The 17,202-nt window shown below is 52.9% G+C and overlaps 7 protein-coding genes across 7 annotated transcripts; 5 read left to right on the top strand and 2 right to left on the bottom strand.

Moving 5' to 3' along the window:
- Positions 1–382: 382 nt before the first annotated feature.
- Positions 383–2,830, top strand: CkaCkLH20_06817 (rhamnogalacturonase b; the record flags this gene model as incomplete). The annotated part of the gene is made up of 10 exons (XM_038889534.1): positions 383–627; positions 683–1,145; positions 1,200–1,275; positions 1,324–1,395; positions 1,450–1,499; positions 1,556–1,783; positions 1,850–2,165; positions 2,219–2,548; positions 2,606–2,705; positions 2,758–2,830. 10 exons carry the CDS (start codon positions 383–385, stop codon positions 2,828–2,830), a joined length of 1,953 nt encoding a protein of 650 aa, XP_038745346.1.
- Positions 2,831–5,149: 2,319 nt separating this feature from the next.
- On the bottom strand, positions 5,150–5,983 carry CkaCkLH20_06816 (short chain dehydrogenase; the record flags this gene model as incomplete). The annotated part of the gene is made up of 1 exon (XM_038889533.1): positions 5,150–5,983. The coding sequence occupies one exon, from the start codon at positions 5,981–5,983 to the stop codon at positions 5,150–5,152; it is 834 nt and encodes a 277-aa protein (XP_038745345.1).
- A 1,057-nt stretch (positions 5,984–7,040) lies between these two features.
- On the top strand, positions 7,041–8,249 carry CkaCkLH20_06815 (uncharacterized protein; the record flags this gene model as incomplete). Its single annotated transcript, XM_038889532.1, has 4 exons — positions 7,041–7,114; positions 7,196–7,428; positions 7,488–7,560; positions 7,613–8,249. The coding sequence occupies 4 exons, from the start codon at positions 7,041–7,043 to the stop codon at positions 8,247–8,249; spliced, it is 1,017 nt and encodes a 338-aa protein (XP_038745344.1).
- Positions 8,250–8,383: 134 nt separating this feature from the next.
- Positions 8,384–9,739, bottom strand: CkaCkLH20_06814 (mnng and nitrosoguanidine resistance protein; the record flags this gene model as incomplete). Its single annotated transcript, XM_038889531.1, has 1 exon — positions 8,384–9,739. The coding sequence occupies one exon, from the start codon at positions 9,737–9,739 to the stop codon at positions 8,384–8,386; it is 1,356 nt and encodes a 451-aa protein (XP_038745343.1).
- Positions 9,740–12,553: 2,814 nt separating this feature from the next.
- Positions 12,554–12,862, top strand: CkaCkLH20_06813 (uncharacterized protein; the record flags this gene model as incomplete). Its single annotated transcript, XM_038889530.1, has 1 exon — positions 12,554–12,862. The coding sequence occupies one exon, from the start codon at positions 12,554–12,556 to the stop codon at positions 12,860–12,862; it is 309 nt and encodes a 102-aa protein (XP_038745342.1).
- Positions 12,863–12,901: 39 nt separating this feature from the next.
- Positions 12,902–13,513, top strand: CkaCkLH20_06812 (uncharacterized protein; the record flags this gene model as incomplete). Its single annotated transcript, XM_038889529.1, has 1 exon — positions 12,902–13,513. One exon carries the CDS (start codon positions 12,902–12,904, stop codon positions 13,511–13,513), a length of 612 nt encoding a protein of 203 aa, XP_038745341.1.
- A 1,464-nt stretch (positions 13,514–14,977) lies between these two features.
- Positions 14,978–17,109, top strand: CkaCkLH20_06811 (glycerol: h+ symporter; the record flags this gene model as incomplete). The annotated part of the gene is made up of 5 exons (XM_038889528.1): positions 14,978–15,236; positions 15,298–15,365; positions 15,430–16,008; positions 16,073–16,934; positions 17,003–17,109. 5 exons carry the CDS (start codon positions 14,978–14,980, stop codon positions 17,107–17,109), a joined length of 1,875 nt encoding a protein of 624 aa, XP_038745340.1.
- Between the last annotated feature and the right edge of the window lie 93 nt (positions 17,110–17,202).

Here is a 17,202-nt window from a genome sequence, read left to right as displayed (position 1 = left end):
GATCGCAGCAGGGACGAACTCAAAGAAGATTGTAGGACGGCCGCGAAGTCGTTCTAATAAACAATATGTCCAATGCTACCTCAAACGAGTCAAGTACAAGGGCGCCCCGACTCCTCGATCAACTGACTTGTGCTGGACGGTTGGGCAAGGCTCCCTCCAATTCCACCAACCCGCTGGCACCCCTCACCCGCACGAATCGGCCATTGTTGTTCCACGATTCCTATTCGAACAACCAGAAGATCCCTAGAGCATGCGAAAAGGGCTGGTGTAAGAGGCGCTTATCAGACCTGGAAACCGGGGTCATGGGTGTATGCCGGATATGAAAGTGGACCACAGGACCGCGGGCCAGAAGCCTGGTAGGGCGAGCAACTCCGACAACACCATGGCTGACAAGGGCAGCTTCAGCACGCACCACACCATATCCGTTTACACTGCGACACCCAATCTATTCCACCATTCGCAGCAGGCGTTGCATCAAATGAAGAAGCTTAAGGAGGGTGCTCTCGGCCGGGACGGCATTGTCTTCGAGCTTGGAGGAGGACAGGGCGGAGCGGACATGTGGGCGGACAGGGACTCGGTAGGAAATGCTGATATATTGGAATACCGCTGCGCTACCATCCCTTTGAGGTGATGGGATCTGCTTTTTCGTCGTTCCTTTCGTCTTTATCTGTTACTCTTTCAGCAAGATTGCACCACCTCAGTGGATCTTCTTTCACTTCTGTTCCCTGGGAGACGACGAAACGATAGGAACCACGATGTTGCTGCTCTCGCTCTTCTTCTCGTTCTTCCTCCTGCCGTCGGTCGTCCTCGCGGCTTTCGGCTGGACGGACAACGGCAGCGAGTATGTCATCGACTCCGGCTCCGACCTCGTCATCAAGGTCACCAAGTGCTGCGGTGACATTTCCTCGCTCAACTACAAGGGCGTCGAGTACAACGGCTGGGGCGGCAAGAACTCACACGTCGAGTCCGGTCTGGGCACCAGCACGGTCAGCATCGCGAGCTATTCGAACGTCATCAAGGTCTCTGTCGTCCACGGCACTCTCAAGCACTGGATCTTTGTGCGGTATGGCAACAACAACGTATACCTTTTCACCAACAAGGCGGATGACTCCGTCTCGGCCATGCGGTACATTGTCCGAATCAAGGTTAGACGGAACGCTGTTGAGCCCGTGTGAAATCGTTCTAACTCAGGGGCGCAGGGTGGGATCTTCAGCCACGATTCGACCGAGAGCGACTTCTACGATGGCGGCAGCAGCATCATTGAGGCACAGGATAGTTCGTGAACACAATCTGTACCATATCTGGCTTCGCTAACATCCATAGTCAACGTCAACGGCGCTGGTCTGACCAAGAGCAAGCACTACCAGGGCTCTAACTACGGACGAACCATCGACTGTGAGAATCCCCATCAGAAAATCGTTTTTTTCAAGTAATACTGATCTATAGCAGACGATTATGTCGGCCGCAAGAAGAGTGGCGTCGGTCTGTACATGATCCGAGTAAGTCATCGAGCAGTTGTTTGTGTTGGCGAAACTGGACTTACACGACATTCAAGAGCAACCACGAAAAGGCTTCCGGTGGTCCCTTCTTCCGCTCCCTTCTGCGTCGCGCCGATCCCACCGGGGAGGACTTGTACGACATCTACTACTACAACATGGGCCACACCGACCCTATGCGCACCGGTCTCCAGGGTCCTTCCGTGCTGTCCTTCACTAATGGCGAGGACCCCAATTCCAACCTCTTCGCCCGCAAGGCCGACTGGTCGTGGTTCGATGACAAGGGCGTGAGTAAATCCCCGAAAATACCTGCACATAGAGAGAAAGAGTTCAAGTTCTCATAACTTCCGTAGATCGACGGCTGGGTCCCCGCCTCCGGTCGCGGATACGCTAGCGGTGTTGGTCTGAGCAATATGAAGAGCGGCAAGACTTACGTCGTCGGCCTCAGCAACTCCAACGCTCAGTACTGGGGCACTGCTGGTGCTGGCGGCGCCTGGTCCATCACCAAGGTCATCCCCGGCACCTACACCCTGACCGTGTACAAGGACGAGCTCGAGGTCGCCACATCCAGCGTCACGATCGCCGCCGGCAAGGGCACTGCCGTGAACACGATTACCTGCGTCGACCCGCAAGATGATGCTACCATCTGGCGCATTGGCGAGTGGGACGGTGAGTAGAGGGTCCTGGAAGCGTTGAAGATAAGATCTGAACATCTACGATAGGAACTCCCAAGGGCTTTCTTAACTTCGAGGACACCCCTCTGAAGCCCACCTACATGCATCCCTCAGACACCCGAATTTCTACCTGGAACGCCGGCAACTTCATCATCGGCACTCACAGCAACAACCGCTTCCCGGGTTACATGTGGAAAGAGGTCAACAGCGGCTATCTCATCTACTTCAAGCTTACCGCCGAGCAACTCAAGACTGGCCACACTGTCCGCATCGGTCTTACCGAAGCTTACATTGGTGGTCGCCCGTCCATCAACGTCAACGCGTGGGCCTCTGCGCTACCGGCTGCGACCACTCAGGCCAGCACGCGCTCACTCACTGGTAAGCATAGAAACGTCCTGGATGATCGAGTGACTTGGACGCTAACTGGGACTTAAGTCGGCACATACAGGGGAAACAACGTGAAGCTCACCTACGCCGTTCCCCAAACCGCTTGGATCCAGAGCACTAGCGAGTGGCAGATCCTTACTCTCAATATGTTTGTGCCCCTGTCCCCCTGCGCGTGTGAAGATTTCTAACTCCCGAGACAGTATTTCTGGCAGTTCTGGAGCCAAGTTCCTCAGTCCTGGCGTCTCGTTTGACGTTGTCGAACTCCTTGCCTAAAAGCACGCCACGGTCTTCGGAACGTCCGTCACTTAGCTTTCTTGTTTCTCCACTCAGGAAAATTTATCTTCTTGCACATATATTAGCATAAACCTATGCTTAAACCGTACATAGAAAACGGCATAGCTTTCGAGCATACTTACAAACGTATCTCGTGCCTCAAGAACCCATTTGCACCCATAGAATGACTTCGCCGGCCCAAATCTGCTGCTCTCAGCTCTGATCGTCTGAAACGGAGCCGAAGGCACCGCCGCTGAAGAGGTTCCGGTACAGAGCCGAGCCCAAATGGATCAACGCCTCCGACGCCGACGAGTCATCCGAAGCATCCTTGTTAAACGACGATAGTGGCCAAACATCTCATACATGAGGCTTCCTCGAGGGTGTTCACGGCAGATGACGCTGACTGTGGACCTCTCGAAGATAAGCCCTTCGCAGCCCTCCAACGGAGGAGGCCACAAGAACTGCTCCTCTACGTCCTCGATGTCAATCCTGACCGTTCGGTTGGGAATTCGGTGCCATCGAACGACCTCTCTGCAGCGGTCGATTTCGACGCAAGCCAGTCGGCCGCAGAAGACGCACACGTACTGCTTGAATATGCACATCCTCTTTGCTCCTCCGACGACAGCGTGGATTTCGATGTTGAGCTCTGGATGATATCTGAGGGTCGTTAGTGACGAAGCATATGTGAAAAGTTTGAGTTTGGGGCTGCACTGTATTGGTCGCGGCGCTCTCTCCAAGGAGGACGGCGGCGAAATTGGGTGTTTGCGGGAGGTACTCGGCCTTCGTCGTTCTTTTTGCTTTCCCCCCTTATTCCGTTCGTCGGCGTCTCCCTTGCCGTCTTCGCCTTTCTAGCAACGGTCGCTGTCTTCTGTCTGCTTCTGGCGTCTTATTTTGTTCCTATTGCTGCCGCTGTCAATGTTATAGCCGGTGCACACAACGAGGAAGAAGTCGTACGCGAAATCATTCCGTGGAAGGGTAGACTTTGCTACAAATTCCCACATGTAAACGTACCAGAAGGTAGCTCGTCTATCAGGATATAAGGTTTTAGATGTCAACGGTAACTCCGACTAGCTGCTCTACAGAGGTTCCTTGAAGCCATTCATGGTAAGGTAAGCGGAGCTTCACCCATTCTCATTCCCGATCTGTATAACGCAATTGCGAACTACATACTGTGTGCCACCGCAAGCCGTAGTCCAAAGTGTCTTCTTCAAATCGAATAAGATAATGTACATGTTAACAATGCAATAATTACGTCCTTGCCATCATACTTGCTCTCCAACCATCAGAACCAAGGCAGCTATCCCCTTACGACCTTTGCAGCCCTAAGAGACGAATGTATGGCCGTACATGGCAAAGTTGAGATTTCTTATGCCTTGATATCACCAGCAATTTCTTCTGCGCCACTGAAAGCAGAGCCAGAGTGGTTGCTAGATCGGTATTCGTAGTCTTTTGGCCTCGAAGATGTTTAGGTGGCTCCCGCGATAAGTTGATCTTGTCGTTTTCGATATGATTGTTGTTTTCGATGTGATTGTTCGCGAAGTCGATCAAGTTGGGCAGCCAACATGCCTATCTCTTGCAAAGCTTGTGGCGATGGCCGTGCCGTATGATATGCGGCCTCCAAGCCATGGTTTGCGACTTGGTTCAACGGCAGCCTCTGGGATACGCGCCTTGTGGGTGGCGTGGCGTAAACGGTGTCGGACGCGGTCGTCTTTGTATCCATGCAGGGCCGTGAACGAGATAGTCGGGACGCGCCCAGACGCTTCTGGGAGGAGGGGGTGCTCCTCTTATGCACTCCTGGCAAGGGCCGTCATCCCACTCTCTGAGTCCGGCTTTGAGCTTCTCGCATCCGGGCTCAGGGTTAAACGGCGGGAGGTTGCGGCCGATGTGTATGATCTGTTTCTGGCTTGGGTCTATCTTCTTGACTTCCCGACACGGATCGATAACGCGCCGGGAGGGGAAGCCGCATCTTCTGCAGATCCAAATGTGAATAGTGCACATGGTGACTGGGTTCGGTTATCAGCGAAGAGGAATGGGTGCGAGGAATGGGTGCGGTTGATGTTGCGAGGAGGAATACATTTCATCGGATCAGAGACTGGAGAGGAACTTGTAGCAATGTTCAAGCCTTACGGAGATAGACTCTAGATACTTTCTGGGTAAAGTCCTAGACACCGCTTTGCTCCAGCGAAGCACATCAAGAAAAGTTTAACGTGATCGTAGTCTCAAGGTTATCGCTATTGTCGGCTCCTTCTAAGACACGAAGCTTAAAATCGTGATTACATGAAAGGTGTTTGAATATTCAAGCCTACTTCCGGTAACTACTCAACCCAGAGCGGCGATGGTAGACTTGAACCCGCCGTTGGCACTTACAGCCGCCCCGTTGACCCATCGTCCCTCTTCACTGGCAAGAAATCCAACAATGTACGCAATATCCTCGACTTGACCAAGACGAGGGGCGGCAGTCACCTCGGAAACCAGGTGCTTCTCAAAGTCACCACCCACAGCCTCCAGAGTACCCCTCAGTGCATCGGTATCCGTCGGTCCCACGAGAACACTATTGAAAGTGACACCGCGTTCCAGGGCGTAGTGACCCGCGAACGAGCGTGTGTAGCTATCAAGCGCAGCTTTGCTGGCGCCGTAGCTCATCGTCGGCTCGGCGTTGGCGATTCTTCCGGACACGCTCGAAATGTTGATGACGCGCCCGCCCTGCTTCGGCGCTGCGTGCTCCAGGAAGGCGACAATGGTTGCGACTGGTGAGTAGACGTTGCCAACCATACATTTGATGAAGTCTTCTGGCGTGGTTTGCGCGACTGGGAGGTATTCCTTGATCGATCCCCACACGGCATTGTTGATGAGGATGTCGATGGTCGAAACACCAAGGCCGGCCAAGGAGTCTTTGACGACCGTGGGCCAGGCTTCAGGTTCAGCAGCATCTGCTTTCAGGGCAATCGCGTTCTTCACACCGAGAGCCCGAACCTTTTCCAGCGTATCTTCGGCGGCTGCCTGATTATTGGCGTATGTGATGGCTATGTTGGTGAGACCCTTGCGGGCCAAGTGGATGGCGATGGCTTTTCCGATACCTCGGGAGGCGCCCGTGACGATGGCAGCCTTGCCGGCCAGGGACCAAGGTTGCTCTATGTTGGTCTGGGTAGTCATGGCTGTAGGGTTTGGGGGATGTAAAGGTGTCGACAGAAAGGTGTGTTTGGATTTTGAGTTGATGAGATAATGGTCAGTGGAACGCTCACTCCAAGGTCTTTGTGTGGAACGGGAATGCTACAACTTTTATTCTTAGCTTGATAAATTGACTAACAAGGAATCGCTTCGCCAAAATGCTTTCAATATAGTTGTGAAGTCCGCACCAGGTCCCAAAAGGCATGGAACAGGCGGAGATCAAGAAGACGTTGGCATCCACCACCGCCCTCCTGCGTAGCAACCTTATTACGCGCTGTGATTAAGGTGCGAGCAACTCCGTCATTGTGGCTGATCTAACTCAAAAGGTATCCGAGAGAGGCCAGTGGCAAGCTAGGCTTTTCGGCAACTTACCCGTTCACTTGAAAGACAATCTCAGATTTAGCCAAACTAGTCGACGACTCAATGACTTCACTTCTACGATTAAAACAGATGGTTCATTTCAGTTTAGTTTGTTCTAATAGATGATGGCATGGATGGGTCTAGGCGCCCCTTTCATGGTATTTGATATGAAGTTCTGGACCCCTATTCGACATGGGCCGGCAGAACCGCCGTCTACACCAAGATCAGCAACGTCATATCAAATCACTTCCCTTGCTAACAAGCATTTTTCCGTGCATGGAGATTAGACAGGAGTATCAGGACCGAGCAGGCCGGGACGGCCGAACTGAGCCCCACTTTGCTCCGCACATCACCGCCGGTCCTCCGCCCGAACTCCGCGTGGGAGAACGCCGGTATCTTTTAGGGACGACTGGAGGCCGGTTGTACAATATCGATTGACTTTTACTAATTCCATTTGATTAAGCATTTTCTGATAGCCTCTTAGACCTTCGTGCGCGTCTTTAAATATACGGCCAGACTGCTGCCACCAAAATGGAATCCTTACATGATGGTTATCAAACACTGCAGTCACGCCTTCAGATACACCACTGTAGTAACAAAAGTTGGACTGCCCCGAGCCCGCATCATAGTCACATGGTTCGGCTTTAGCTCCAGAACACGCAATAGAGTACACAACTTCAGCATGACCGACCAATGGAATCCGCGAAGGGACATGCCCGACCTCACAGGCAAGGTTGCAGTTGTTACAGGCGGCAAGTAAGTCATTGAGAATTCTTCCCGCTCTTGTTGAACCATAAGGGTGTTCCCGGGCCACTCTAACTACGATTCAACTTACAGCAGCGATATTGGCCGTGAAACAATCAAGCTCCTCGCATCCCACGGCGCAAAAGTACACTTCACCGTGCGATCAGAGGCGAAGGGAGTAGAAACGCAAAAGCGCCTGTTGGAGTCAGACTTCGGCATTGATCCTTCGAACATCCAGTGGATGAAGATGGATCTTTCCGAACTGAGCAGCATCACAACTGCGGTCGACGACTTGAAGAGGCGAGAAAGAAAAGTTGACATCCTCAGTACGTACAACTTCTGCATCAACTTTAATGCAATGTCTCCATGACTGACAGATCTCCAGTCAACAACGCTGCAGCCAACACCTGGTCTACTGAACCAGTCGCCGGCGGATGGGAAATTCATATGGCTGTCAAGTATGTCTCGTTTCTTAGAGAATGACCATTGCCTCATTTGCTGACATGTCAGTCTGGTCGGACCCTTCCTGCTCACAAACCGTCTCCTTTCCCTCCTCAAAAGCGCAGCTGCAGAGAAAGACTCGGACGTCAGGATCCTCACCATCAGCTCAACAGCCCAGGTCGCCATGCTTCCCAGCGATTTCAAGTTCCCCTTCGACTCTCCCGACTGCCTCAGCAACCCCGTGCCATCGCACCCTTGGAAGTCTCATCTTTTTGGCAGGTTTTTCGGCTTTGATATGGTCCGCTACTCGGTCTCCAAGGCCGCCAACTTCGTTTTCGCGCAGGAACTGCAGCGACAGCTTGACGGGCAGGGATCTTCCATCATTTCACTCGCCGTGCACCCTGGAGAAGTGGCTACGGAAGGCTTGTTCTCGATCAACAACATGATGGTGAGGACGATTGCTAAGTTGTCGTTCTTGACACCGGAACAGGGTGCTGCTAGTCCGGCTTTTGCTGCTGCTTCCAAGGATGTGAGGAAGGATCCCGCGAGGTTTAAGGGGAAGTTTTTGGTTCCGGTGGGAAAAATAGGGAAGGTCAGTCCCGCGGCTTCAGACAGTGCTCAGGTTCAGGGTCTGTGGCAACATACGACGGCTGAGGTGAACAGGCAGCTGCTGAAGGAAGGTCTTCCGAGCTTGCAGCCATGGTAACATAAGACGTTAAGATGATACTCCTTATATTGTAGAATGTCCAAGTTCGTTATGCTGCTGTTAGAGACTCGACCAGTGTGGCACAAGCACCTCGACTTGAGTGAGATGGTCAGAGTAATGATCGAATTGTAGCATCAGTACATTACAGATACTGAGTCTCCAGTACTAATCACCCAACTTTCAACCTTCTCCAGTCCCCACATGACCGTGAATAACAGCCTTGCAAACTCGTCAACGCTCGCTGCAGGTACTCCGCGTTCAACCAAGGAATACCCATTGAGACTTTGCAAAAACAACGGATCTTCCTTCCTAGCCACAGCCGCCCACCGCGCCGACGAGTTAGCATCCCACAGCTCTGCCCTGGCCGTGATGCATACATCACCGTGACAGGCATGTTTCCATGTCTGTTGAAGACTACTATACACGCCAGTGGCAATACTGGTCAGGAGAAACGTGCGCCTTACGGACTCCGAGAGAACAAACGCACGGTACAAGCTTGCAACAGCCTCCTCGGCATCCTCATTATTGGGCTCTGCTATTGATAGAGTATTGGGGTGGAAGGCGGAAGAAGTGGCGTCCAGAGCAGCAGATTCCCATAGCTGACGGGCCCAAAGGCGGAGCGTGTCGATCAGACTCTCGGCCTTGGCTCGGCGGGGGATAGACGGGGAGAATAGGGATAGAAGGAGGTGGATCAGGAGAGCTTGGGTGCGGGCGAGGTGGTCTCTCGTGCTGAATAGAGGGAAGGACTGGCCTGATGCGGAGTGACTCGCGAGTAAGTCCAGGACGTAGGTCGAGGATGCTGTGTCAACGACATGCTCGTTATCCGGTGTGATAGTCTGTGAGACGGCGATGGCGGCGTATGCGTCTTGCATGCAGCGAGGAATGTTTTCGTCCGAGTATAGGTGTCTATGGATGAAGGGGTTGTGGCCCTTACGGAGGTAGCAGGTAAGCCAAGACTGGAGACCGCGGACGAAGTTGGTAAAGACCGCGGCTGGAGGGATCGCCGATGGCGGATTATTCTGGTACTCGATGTTCCAGGATGTGGTGAGCAGGAACCAGCAGAGCCGTTCTATGCTGGGTATCAACTGCCGAACCCGTAAATCGCTTTCTACGCTTGCGGCATGTGGATTTGAGGAGAAAGGTGATGTAGAAGACGTTGTAACCTCCTCTGCTCTATGAATAGGGGCGCGGATGTTGCTCAAGGTATCCGGGTTAAAAAGGCTCTCCCTCAACCCCTCCATATCCTGCTCAGATAGCACGATATCATTGACGACATGCTGAGCACCCAGTGGATCCCAAAGACTGCCGAGTCCTGGGATCACTTCCGAAGGACCGGCAAGTGCTGGGAGACGAGGAGTTCGTCTAGCCGGCACGTAAGTGCATTCGACCTCCCTATCGATGCACCGGGAGCAGAAAGGAAGGGAGCGGTCGCATCGTCTCTTAGACTCGACGCACTGGAAGCAGGACTTCTGTTTGGAACGTCTACCCATTGTGAGCTGGTATGTTCGGGAGATGAAAATTGAAGAAACGGGCTACGAAAGTGGACAAGCATTGTGGTCGGCGGAGATGGTAGTTGAGCCCGGGCCACGGAACAGGGTTTGAGGCGGACTTGCTCCGGAGATGGTGCGGACTTGGCGGCCAAACTCCCGGCGTTTTCGGACCAGCCGAGGAGCTCTACGCTCACTATCCAAGTGTGGAGGTGTGCCACAAGCCTTTTCCTTCTTTATAAGATCGACAATTCCGAAGTAGGTAGCGCCAGTGTGCCGAGACCAAGCTCAGACAACGGCTGAAGTTACGGAGTGCGGGGCCGGAAGCAAAGGACGGCGGTCGGCATATTGGGGATCGCGCTTGACCCGTTGCCCAGTCTTGTTATGTTGTTTTCTGGATGAAGACCGAGATGTCTTGCCGTCGGGCTGTGAATCAGTAGTTCTTGTTTCTTCACATCGTTTTGATGAAAACCTTCAATCCTAGATCATCAAACCACACCCACCCCTAAACAAGTTGATCACTCATCGTCGTCGTCGTCGTCGTTGTCGTCTGCTGAGTATTCGCGTGTGATTCAGTCTGTCCCTTTGCCTTTCTATTGCGAGCATAACCAAGTTGCATACCGGCAACTAACCGTAACATGAGGTGCTCAATTGGACGTTCTGCGTCCAGCAGTGCGTAATATCTATACCAACTCTGGTTACTTAACTATGAGCTAGTGCATGTGTTTTCCATTCCATATGCTGGAATAAGTGTGATGGGTAGAGGTAGAGGGTTTTGTCTGTCTCAGGTCCGGCAACTGATCCCGGCCTTCGGTAGAAAGATACTGAAACGAGTAGCTGGAGGCCGACAACTCACTTCGGACAAATCGGACAAACATCTTCAACCCGATGTCCGACTTTCAAGCGCGAAGACGTCATGATTCGAATCGGCTACTCACATTTTAGAAGCCGAAACATGATTATTACACGGTGATGATTAAGTATAAATGTTCGTGTAATTTGACCGAGCAACCCAGAGCCCACGTAAATGAGTCTAACTCTCCGTTTTCTCACCCCCACACAAATCATCTGAACCTCACCTTTCAAGCTTCCCAGACTTGAATCATGCCACCTTCTCAAGGCCCTCCCAAAAAGCTCCGCGTTGCTGTTCTTGGGCCCAAAGGCCAATGCGGCTCCTGCGTAGTCGACGAGCTCCTCTCTCGCGGGCACTCAGTAGTTGGCCTTTCCCGTAACCCGCCCCTTAAATGGCAGACAGAAGGTGACTACCGAGCAGAAGCGGTCGACTTCAACAGCATCAAAGGCCTATCTGCAACCCTTTCTCAAGGCTACGATGCTGTCGTATGTGCATATGGACCGTCATTGTCGAACCTGCAGACCGTCTACTATGAGTGTGTGGAAACACACGCAAGAATCAAGTCTGCTCTGCTGAGATCCTCTCACCAAGGCTCTTTTGTTATCATCGGTACGCAACTGCCAGTCTTCTCCTGTTGGATGAGGCCGTTTCTGAGGGGCTGACTTTGTTTCCAGGGGGCGCTGGTTCTCTCCATCACAAGGACGGGTCGTCATTCGCTGACGAGCCTGACTTTGCTTACGGTGCTTGGTACTTCCCATAAAAACGTTCACAAGCACGCTGTGTACTTCCTGCTGATAGTAAGTGAGGTACAAATGGCCGAACGAACACCTCGATTACATGAGTTGTCGGGCGTGGGACCATCGCTCGATAGGCCTCGCAATCTTTACCGGCCTTTTTAAGTGGGCGCGTAACAATGTTGAAACCCCCGGCTGTAAGATCCCCTTGCAGTTTTCTTACTCGAAATAGAAGCCAGGAACTGATCGCGGACGTGCTAGGGTTTTCTTGGGCGCTTCGTCCATTTGCTAGAGTATTTCTATGGCGAGCGAAGGTTTTCATGACATCTCAAGGCGCAAGAGGCCTGATCACCGGTTCTCGCGTGGCCTTTCATTTATGGGAGGGCGTCAGTGGCAAGCGATGGTCATTTCTCTCACCTCCGTGGCTACTGAGAGATAAAGGTAGTCACAAGCGACCGTCATCTGTTAGATTTGTGACGTTAACTCCTTCAGGTGTCCGTACCGGCAAGTATGAGATCTTCGTGGACGAACCTGATCGGCCTGGCTATCAGGCCATCTACGGAGGCATATACAATGAAGACATGGCTGTAGCTATCGTCGATGAAGTTGAGAGCAATAACCTGGTCTATAAGCACTGGTCTTGTGTTGGTCCTATTGGTCTTGGGAGATGGTAACGGTAGGTGGTGAACAGGCCATTGGCCGCAGTTCAAAAGACAGAGACATGAAAATCTCATAGTCTTGTCAAACCTGGTCGGTTGTAAAACTGCAGTCAGAATGACGAATGAAACAATGTCAACTCTTCGGGATCACATCCAAACGTAATAAAACGTATAACACCAAGTATTCGCTGGTCTTTACCAACCCAACAACTGATCCAGCCCTTGAAGACCTTATCTGATGCCTGGATGGAACAAACTGCCCTGTAGAATAACATGGCCTGACCTAAGTAGCATCGAGCTGATGTCAGTCCCAAAGGGTTGCAGGTGATTGGCGAACGGTTGCCGGGGGTAATGCAGGTAAGCTGCAAGTTTGGTGTTCCATTTCAGCAAAGCGGTTTTCCGACTCGGAGATGAAGTTTTCTCCTCGTCCCAAATAAACCTGTCCCTCTGGTCAGGGTTGGTCGAGTTGTAGACCGTGTTACGATAGCGACAACACGCAAAAGCCCTCGCATGGCCAAACTGTGAATACCTTCCGTCACTTGGCATATACAGACTCATCTCAAGGCTCAAAATGGCCTCTAACTCGAGTAACTCGACGGGTGGGGGGAGCGGGGGAAGCGGCGACGACGACAAGGACGGCAACATCGAACTTTTGGTGGCAATAACCGCCCTTGTTATCTCCGTCCTCGCCTTCTTTACCGCCATGTTCCAAGCTCTCCTGCGTGATTTAGCTCGTGGTATCACGGAGCTTTCTCGTTCGGATACATTGCTTCAGGATAGGGAGGGCTCTTGCACGTCCAATATCCTCGAGGGTGCGAACCATGTTTCGTACGAGTTCAGGCAGGCCGAGAAGGACAACCCACCCGTCACAGCCATGTAATTCGTGCAAAGCAGAAAGACGGACAAAACTTTATACATCATGGCTCTTTTTCAATCTCTCCACGTTGCCATTCGTATCTGCGATGAGTATCTCGGCAGCATGGAGCGACGTGGGCTGGTTCAGTCCGTTCTGCAAATTCACTTCCAAGAAACCCTTCGCATTCTGAACGAGAAGGATGGCCTTCGTGAGCCAGCCGGCACCAGTCGTGGAGCTGCAAACGCGGCGGAAACAGAAGATGGACGCCACTTGACTGTGCCAAAAACGCTATTCATCCCCGAGATACAGTTGGAGGCTGCCGCGACCAAGAAGGAAATGTCACTGCTTCAACAGCTTGATTCGGCATCTTCGAGGGAGAAGCATGGTCTATTATCTCAAATTAACCTCGTAGCGGTTCGGAAGAGGGTGATTGAGGTCGTTTACAACCAGCTGAAAAGCGAAGTGGCCCGAGAAGAAGATCCGTTAGAGCAAGCTGAGACGAAGGAGATGCTAGAGCTAATGAAGGGACAACACGATCAGCAGATCAATGACATATGGTGCGCGTTGATTGTCCGCATGGTGTGTTGGTTGATGTTGCACGACTTCCACCCCAAGGATGCCCACATTGACAAGGGTAACACATACGGGAGCCGGCTGGCAGTATATATCACCTAGAAACATCTCAGCTGCCCTTGGGCATAAAGACCAAATAGATAGCTGAGTAAGTAGTAAGACAGGCCAGAGATGAATGCGCTTTGCGTTGATAAACTCAATTCTCAGCCACCCTGAAGCTTACCTGCTTGTTATGTCTATATCTATAGAGAATCCATGATCACCTTCATATGCGTATGACGATGATGCTGGTGACCCGTTTGTTCCAACAACTTTCTATCTATAGGCGCTACCTCAAAAGGAGAGCCGGAAACCTTTAGCTCTATGTGAACGAACTTCCGCGATGACTAATTTCTTGTGGTTGAGACCATCTCAGTCGTCTCGGGCGGAAATAGGTTGTGAATCATACAGATAACCAATTCAACCTGGCAGGCTAAACAGTAAGGTCTGGCCCCAGGACACATGCTATATATTCAGTAATTGCTTAAGCATCCTCGTCAAGTAGCACATGTTTTGAGGTCAAGCAATAAGGACTGCTGAAGCAAAAACCATGTCGCTGGAATTGTTTCCACACGCAAAAAACATACAACACCAGGTATTCGCTGGTCGTCACCGACCCAACTACTAATCCGGCCCTCACTGGCTTATCTAAGGGAGAGCGGACGGGATCCCGAGTTCTCCAGTGGGTATGGTCGTATGTGATAGTTGCGCGATGCCAAGTTGATTATATGCGGATGAATCTGTGTTCGTAGCCGGACTTGTCACCGCATAGCCACGAATCTGAATCTCAGCAGCCTGTAATGTGAGTCGTCTGACGAGCGAAGGCCAAGAAAACACATGTTTGATGTCGTGGTTGACATGTTTATGAGTTAAATACTCGAGCTGAGCAGTTGAAGTTGCTTGTTCTCGAGTCTTCGTCTGAAGATTGTCAATGCTTTCACCTCATTGGCTGAGACTTCTACAACTGACCATGCAGCTGCATGCCCCCAAGCAATATCCAGGTAGGTACCGAGGCAAAGGCGACCCTGAATCCAACCCCAGCGCAGGAAAAGGGGTATTTGTCGATCATCCCCGCCAATTGGGGGCACGCTCTAGGAGGAAAGAAAAGAAAACGCCCCGACTTTGCGGGCGGTGCAACTGCAACTGGCTGAAGGTGCAGGCAGGTCGCAGCGGGTTACAGGGGGAACGGGCAGCAGCTTGTCTGAGCTTAGCTTAGCAGTGGAGGAGGCTTATTGGGCTTGCGTCACGAAAATAACCGTCCCGTCAATTGGACACATGGGACGGAAATGCGATCCACGGACACGAGACCTCATGCCCCCCAATTTCCCAGACTTCGGTTCCAACGTCTCGCCAAATCCCAATTCCTCTCCTTCTCTCTCTCAAACCACACCAAGTCCCGGAGACTCTCCCGTTTTCGACATTCCCAATCGACAACAATGATCTAGAAACCTTCAGACTGGCGCCGTTCCTCTCTTAGCTCCCACGCGCGTCAAGCTTCAAGCAGCAGCAACTCCAAGCCCGCCCGCCATGGGTGGTCCCCTCCAGTTCCTGAGGAGCATCTACGACCTCGACAATCTCGATACGCGCTTCACAAACTCTTCCTCCGTTCCCTACAAGACCGTTATAGAGGCACGAAGCGATCCCGCGCTGGGCAAAGAATCGTCGAGCAAAATCCGCGCCCGCTCGCAGCCCTCAAAATGGAACACTCCAGAGTACTGGGTCTATGTGATATACATCGCAGGCATTGTCCCATACATGTTCTGGGTCGCCTATGATGTATCGAAGCGTAAGCAGCTGCTCTAGATTCAATCGCCTTGGGCCCCAGTACTGACGTTCCGTTCTCACAGCTGCCGACTACAGATACCACAACTATGAGCACTTCCTCTCCGACGGCTGGATCCCAGGGCGCAAGATCGTGAGCCTCATATTCCCTCCTCTCTCCTCCTCCTTCTCCACGACTAACACAAGACCACTTCCAGGATGTCTCCGACTCGCAATACCATACCTTCCGCCAGAACCTCCCCTACATGGCCCTCCTCCTGACCTTCCACCCCCTCCTCCGAAAGCTCTGGAACGCCGCCTTCCCGATCCCGTCAGACCTACATAAGAAGTCCGCGACAGAACAAGGCGACGCCCGCCTCGAGCAACGAGCCTCCTTCGACTATCGCTTCGCTCTCGTCTTCCTCGTCGCCCTGCACGGCTTCTCCGCGCTCAAGGTCCTCGCCATCCTCCGCCTCAACTACATGCTCGCGACCCGCCTGCCGCGCCGCTACGTCCCCGCAGCCACTTGGATCTTCAATGTCTGCATGCTCTTTGCCAACGAGCTCGCCCAGGGCTACAAGTTCGGCGCCATGGCGCGGCACATCACGCCGCCTCCCGTCCATAGGGACCTCCTGACAGAAGACCCATTCCTCGTCCGATGGGGTGACTGGATGGACTCCTACGGCGGTTTGATGGGTCGCTGGGAGATCCTGTTCAACATCACCGTCCTGCGTCTCATCAGCTTCAACCTGGATTACTACTTCAGCCTTGAACAGCGCGGCGGCAGCGCTCTAGAGGTAAGACCACCTTGTTCCCTCCTTTCCCTCCTCGCGTGCCCTCTTCGGCGCTGACGTCCTTAAGAAGAAGCAACTCGACCCCGCCAATCTCTCCGAACGAGACCGACTCGCCATCTCCGCCGCCCCCGAGGACTACTCCTTCCGCAACTACCTTGCCTACGCAATCTACGCGCCCCTCTACCTCGTCGGCCCCATCATGACTTTCAACGACTTCGTCTCCCAGCTCCGCCACCCCCCGGCCTCTGTCGAGACCGGCCGCACTCTCCGCTACGCCATCCGCTTCGTCCTCGTTCTTCTCGCCATGGAGCTCGTCCTCCACTACGACTACGTCTGCGCCATCTCAAAGGCCGGCCCCAACTGGTCAACCTACACCCCCGCCCAGCTCTCCCTGCTGTCCTACTTCAACCTCCACATCATCTGGCTCAAGCTCCTCCTCCCCTGGCGCCTCTTCCGCCTCTGGGCCCTCCTCGACGGCGTCGACCCCCCGGAGAACATGCTGCGCTGCGTCTCTAACAACTGGTCCCCCAAGTCCTTCTGGAAGGCCTGGCACAGGTCCTACAACCGCTGGCTTATCCGCTACATCTACATCCCCCTCGGTGGCGCAAACTTCCGCTCCTGGGCCTCCACCGTCCGTTCCATCGCCACCTACCTCCTCGTCTTCACCTTCGTCGCCCTCTGGCACGACATCCGCCTGCGCCTGCTCATCTGGGGCTGGCTCATCGTCCTCTTCCTCCTCCCCGAGGCCTTTGCCCAGATGCTCTTCCCCGCCAGGAAGTGGGAGAACAGGCCGAACCAGTACCGCTGGCTCTGCGGCGCCGGCGCCGTCGCGAACGTGCTCATGATGATGACTGCCAACCTCGTCGGTTTCGCGGTCGGCTTAGACGGTCTGCAGAGCATTCTGCACGGCATTCTGCATGATTGGTCAGGTAAGTTGCTTTTGGCTCCCCCTTCCTCCTATAATCTGAGCTCGAGCGCATTCTAACATCACATATAGGCGTCATGTTCTTCGTGACGGCTTGCTCGGCATTATACGTCGGCGTACAAGTCATGTTTGAGATACGCGAGTCCGAGATGAGGAGAGGCATCTCACTGAAATGCTGATAGACCGTAGAGCGTACCATGTTTGAAACGATTACTTGTATTACCATACTAGACAATTATGCTAGCCGTGCCGGCTTCTACGTCTGTTCTTCA

This window comes from Colletotrichum karsti, assembly GCF_011947395.1.
Source record: "Colletotrichum karsti strain CkLH20 chromosome Unknown Scaffold20, whole genome shotgun sequence".
Classification (NCBI taxonomy): domain Eukaryota; kingdom Fungi; phylum Ascomycota; class Sordariomycetes; order Glomerellales; family Glomerellaceae; genus Colletotrichum; species Colletotrichum karsti.
This window is presented reverse-complemented; position numbering and strand designations above follow the sequence as displayed.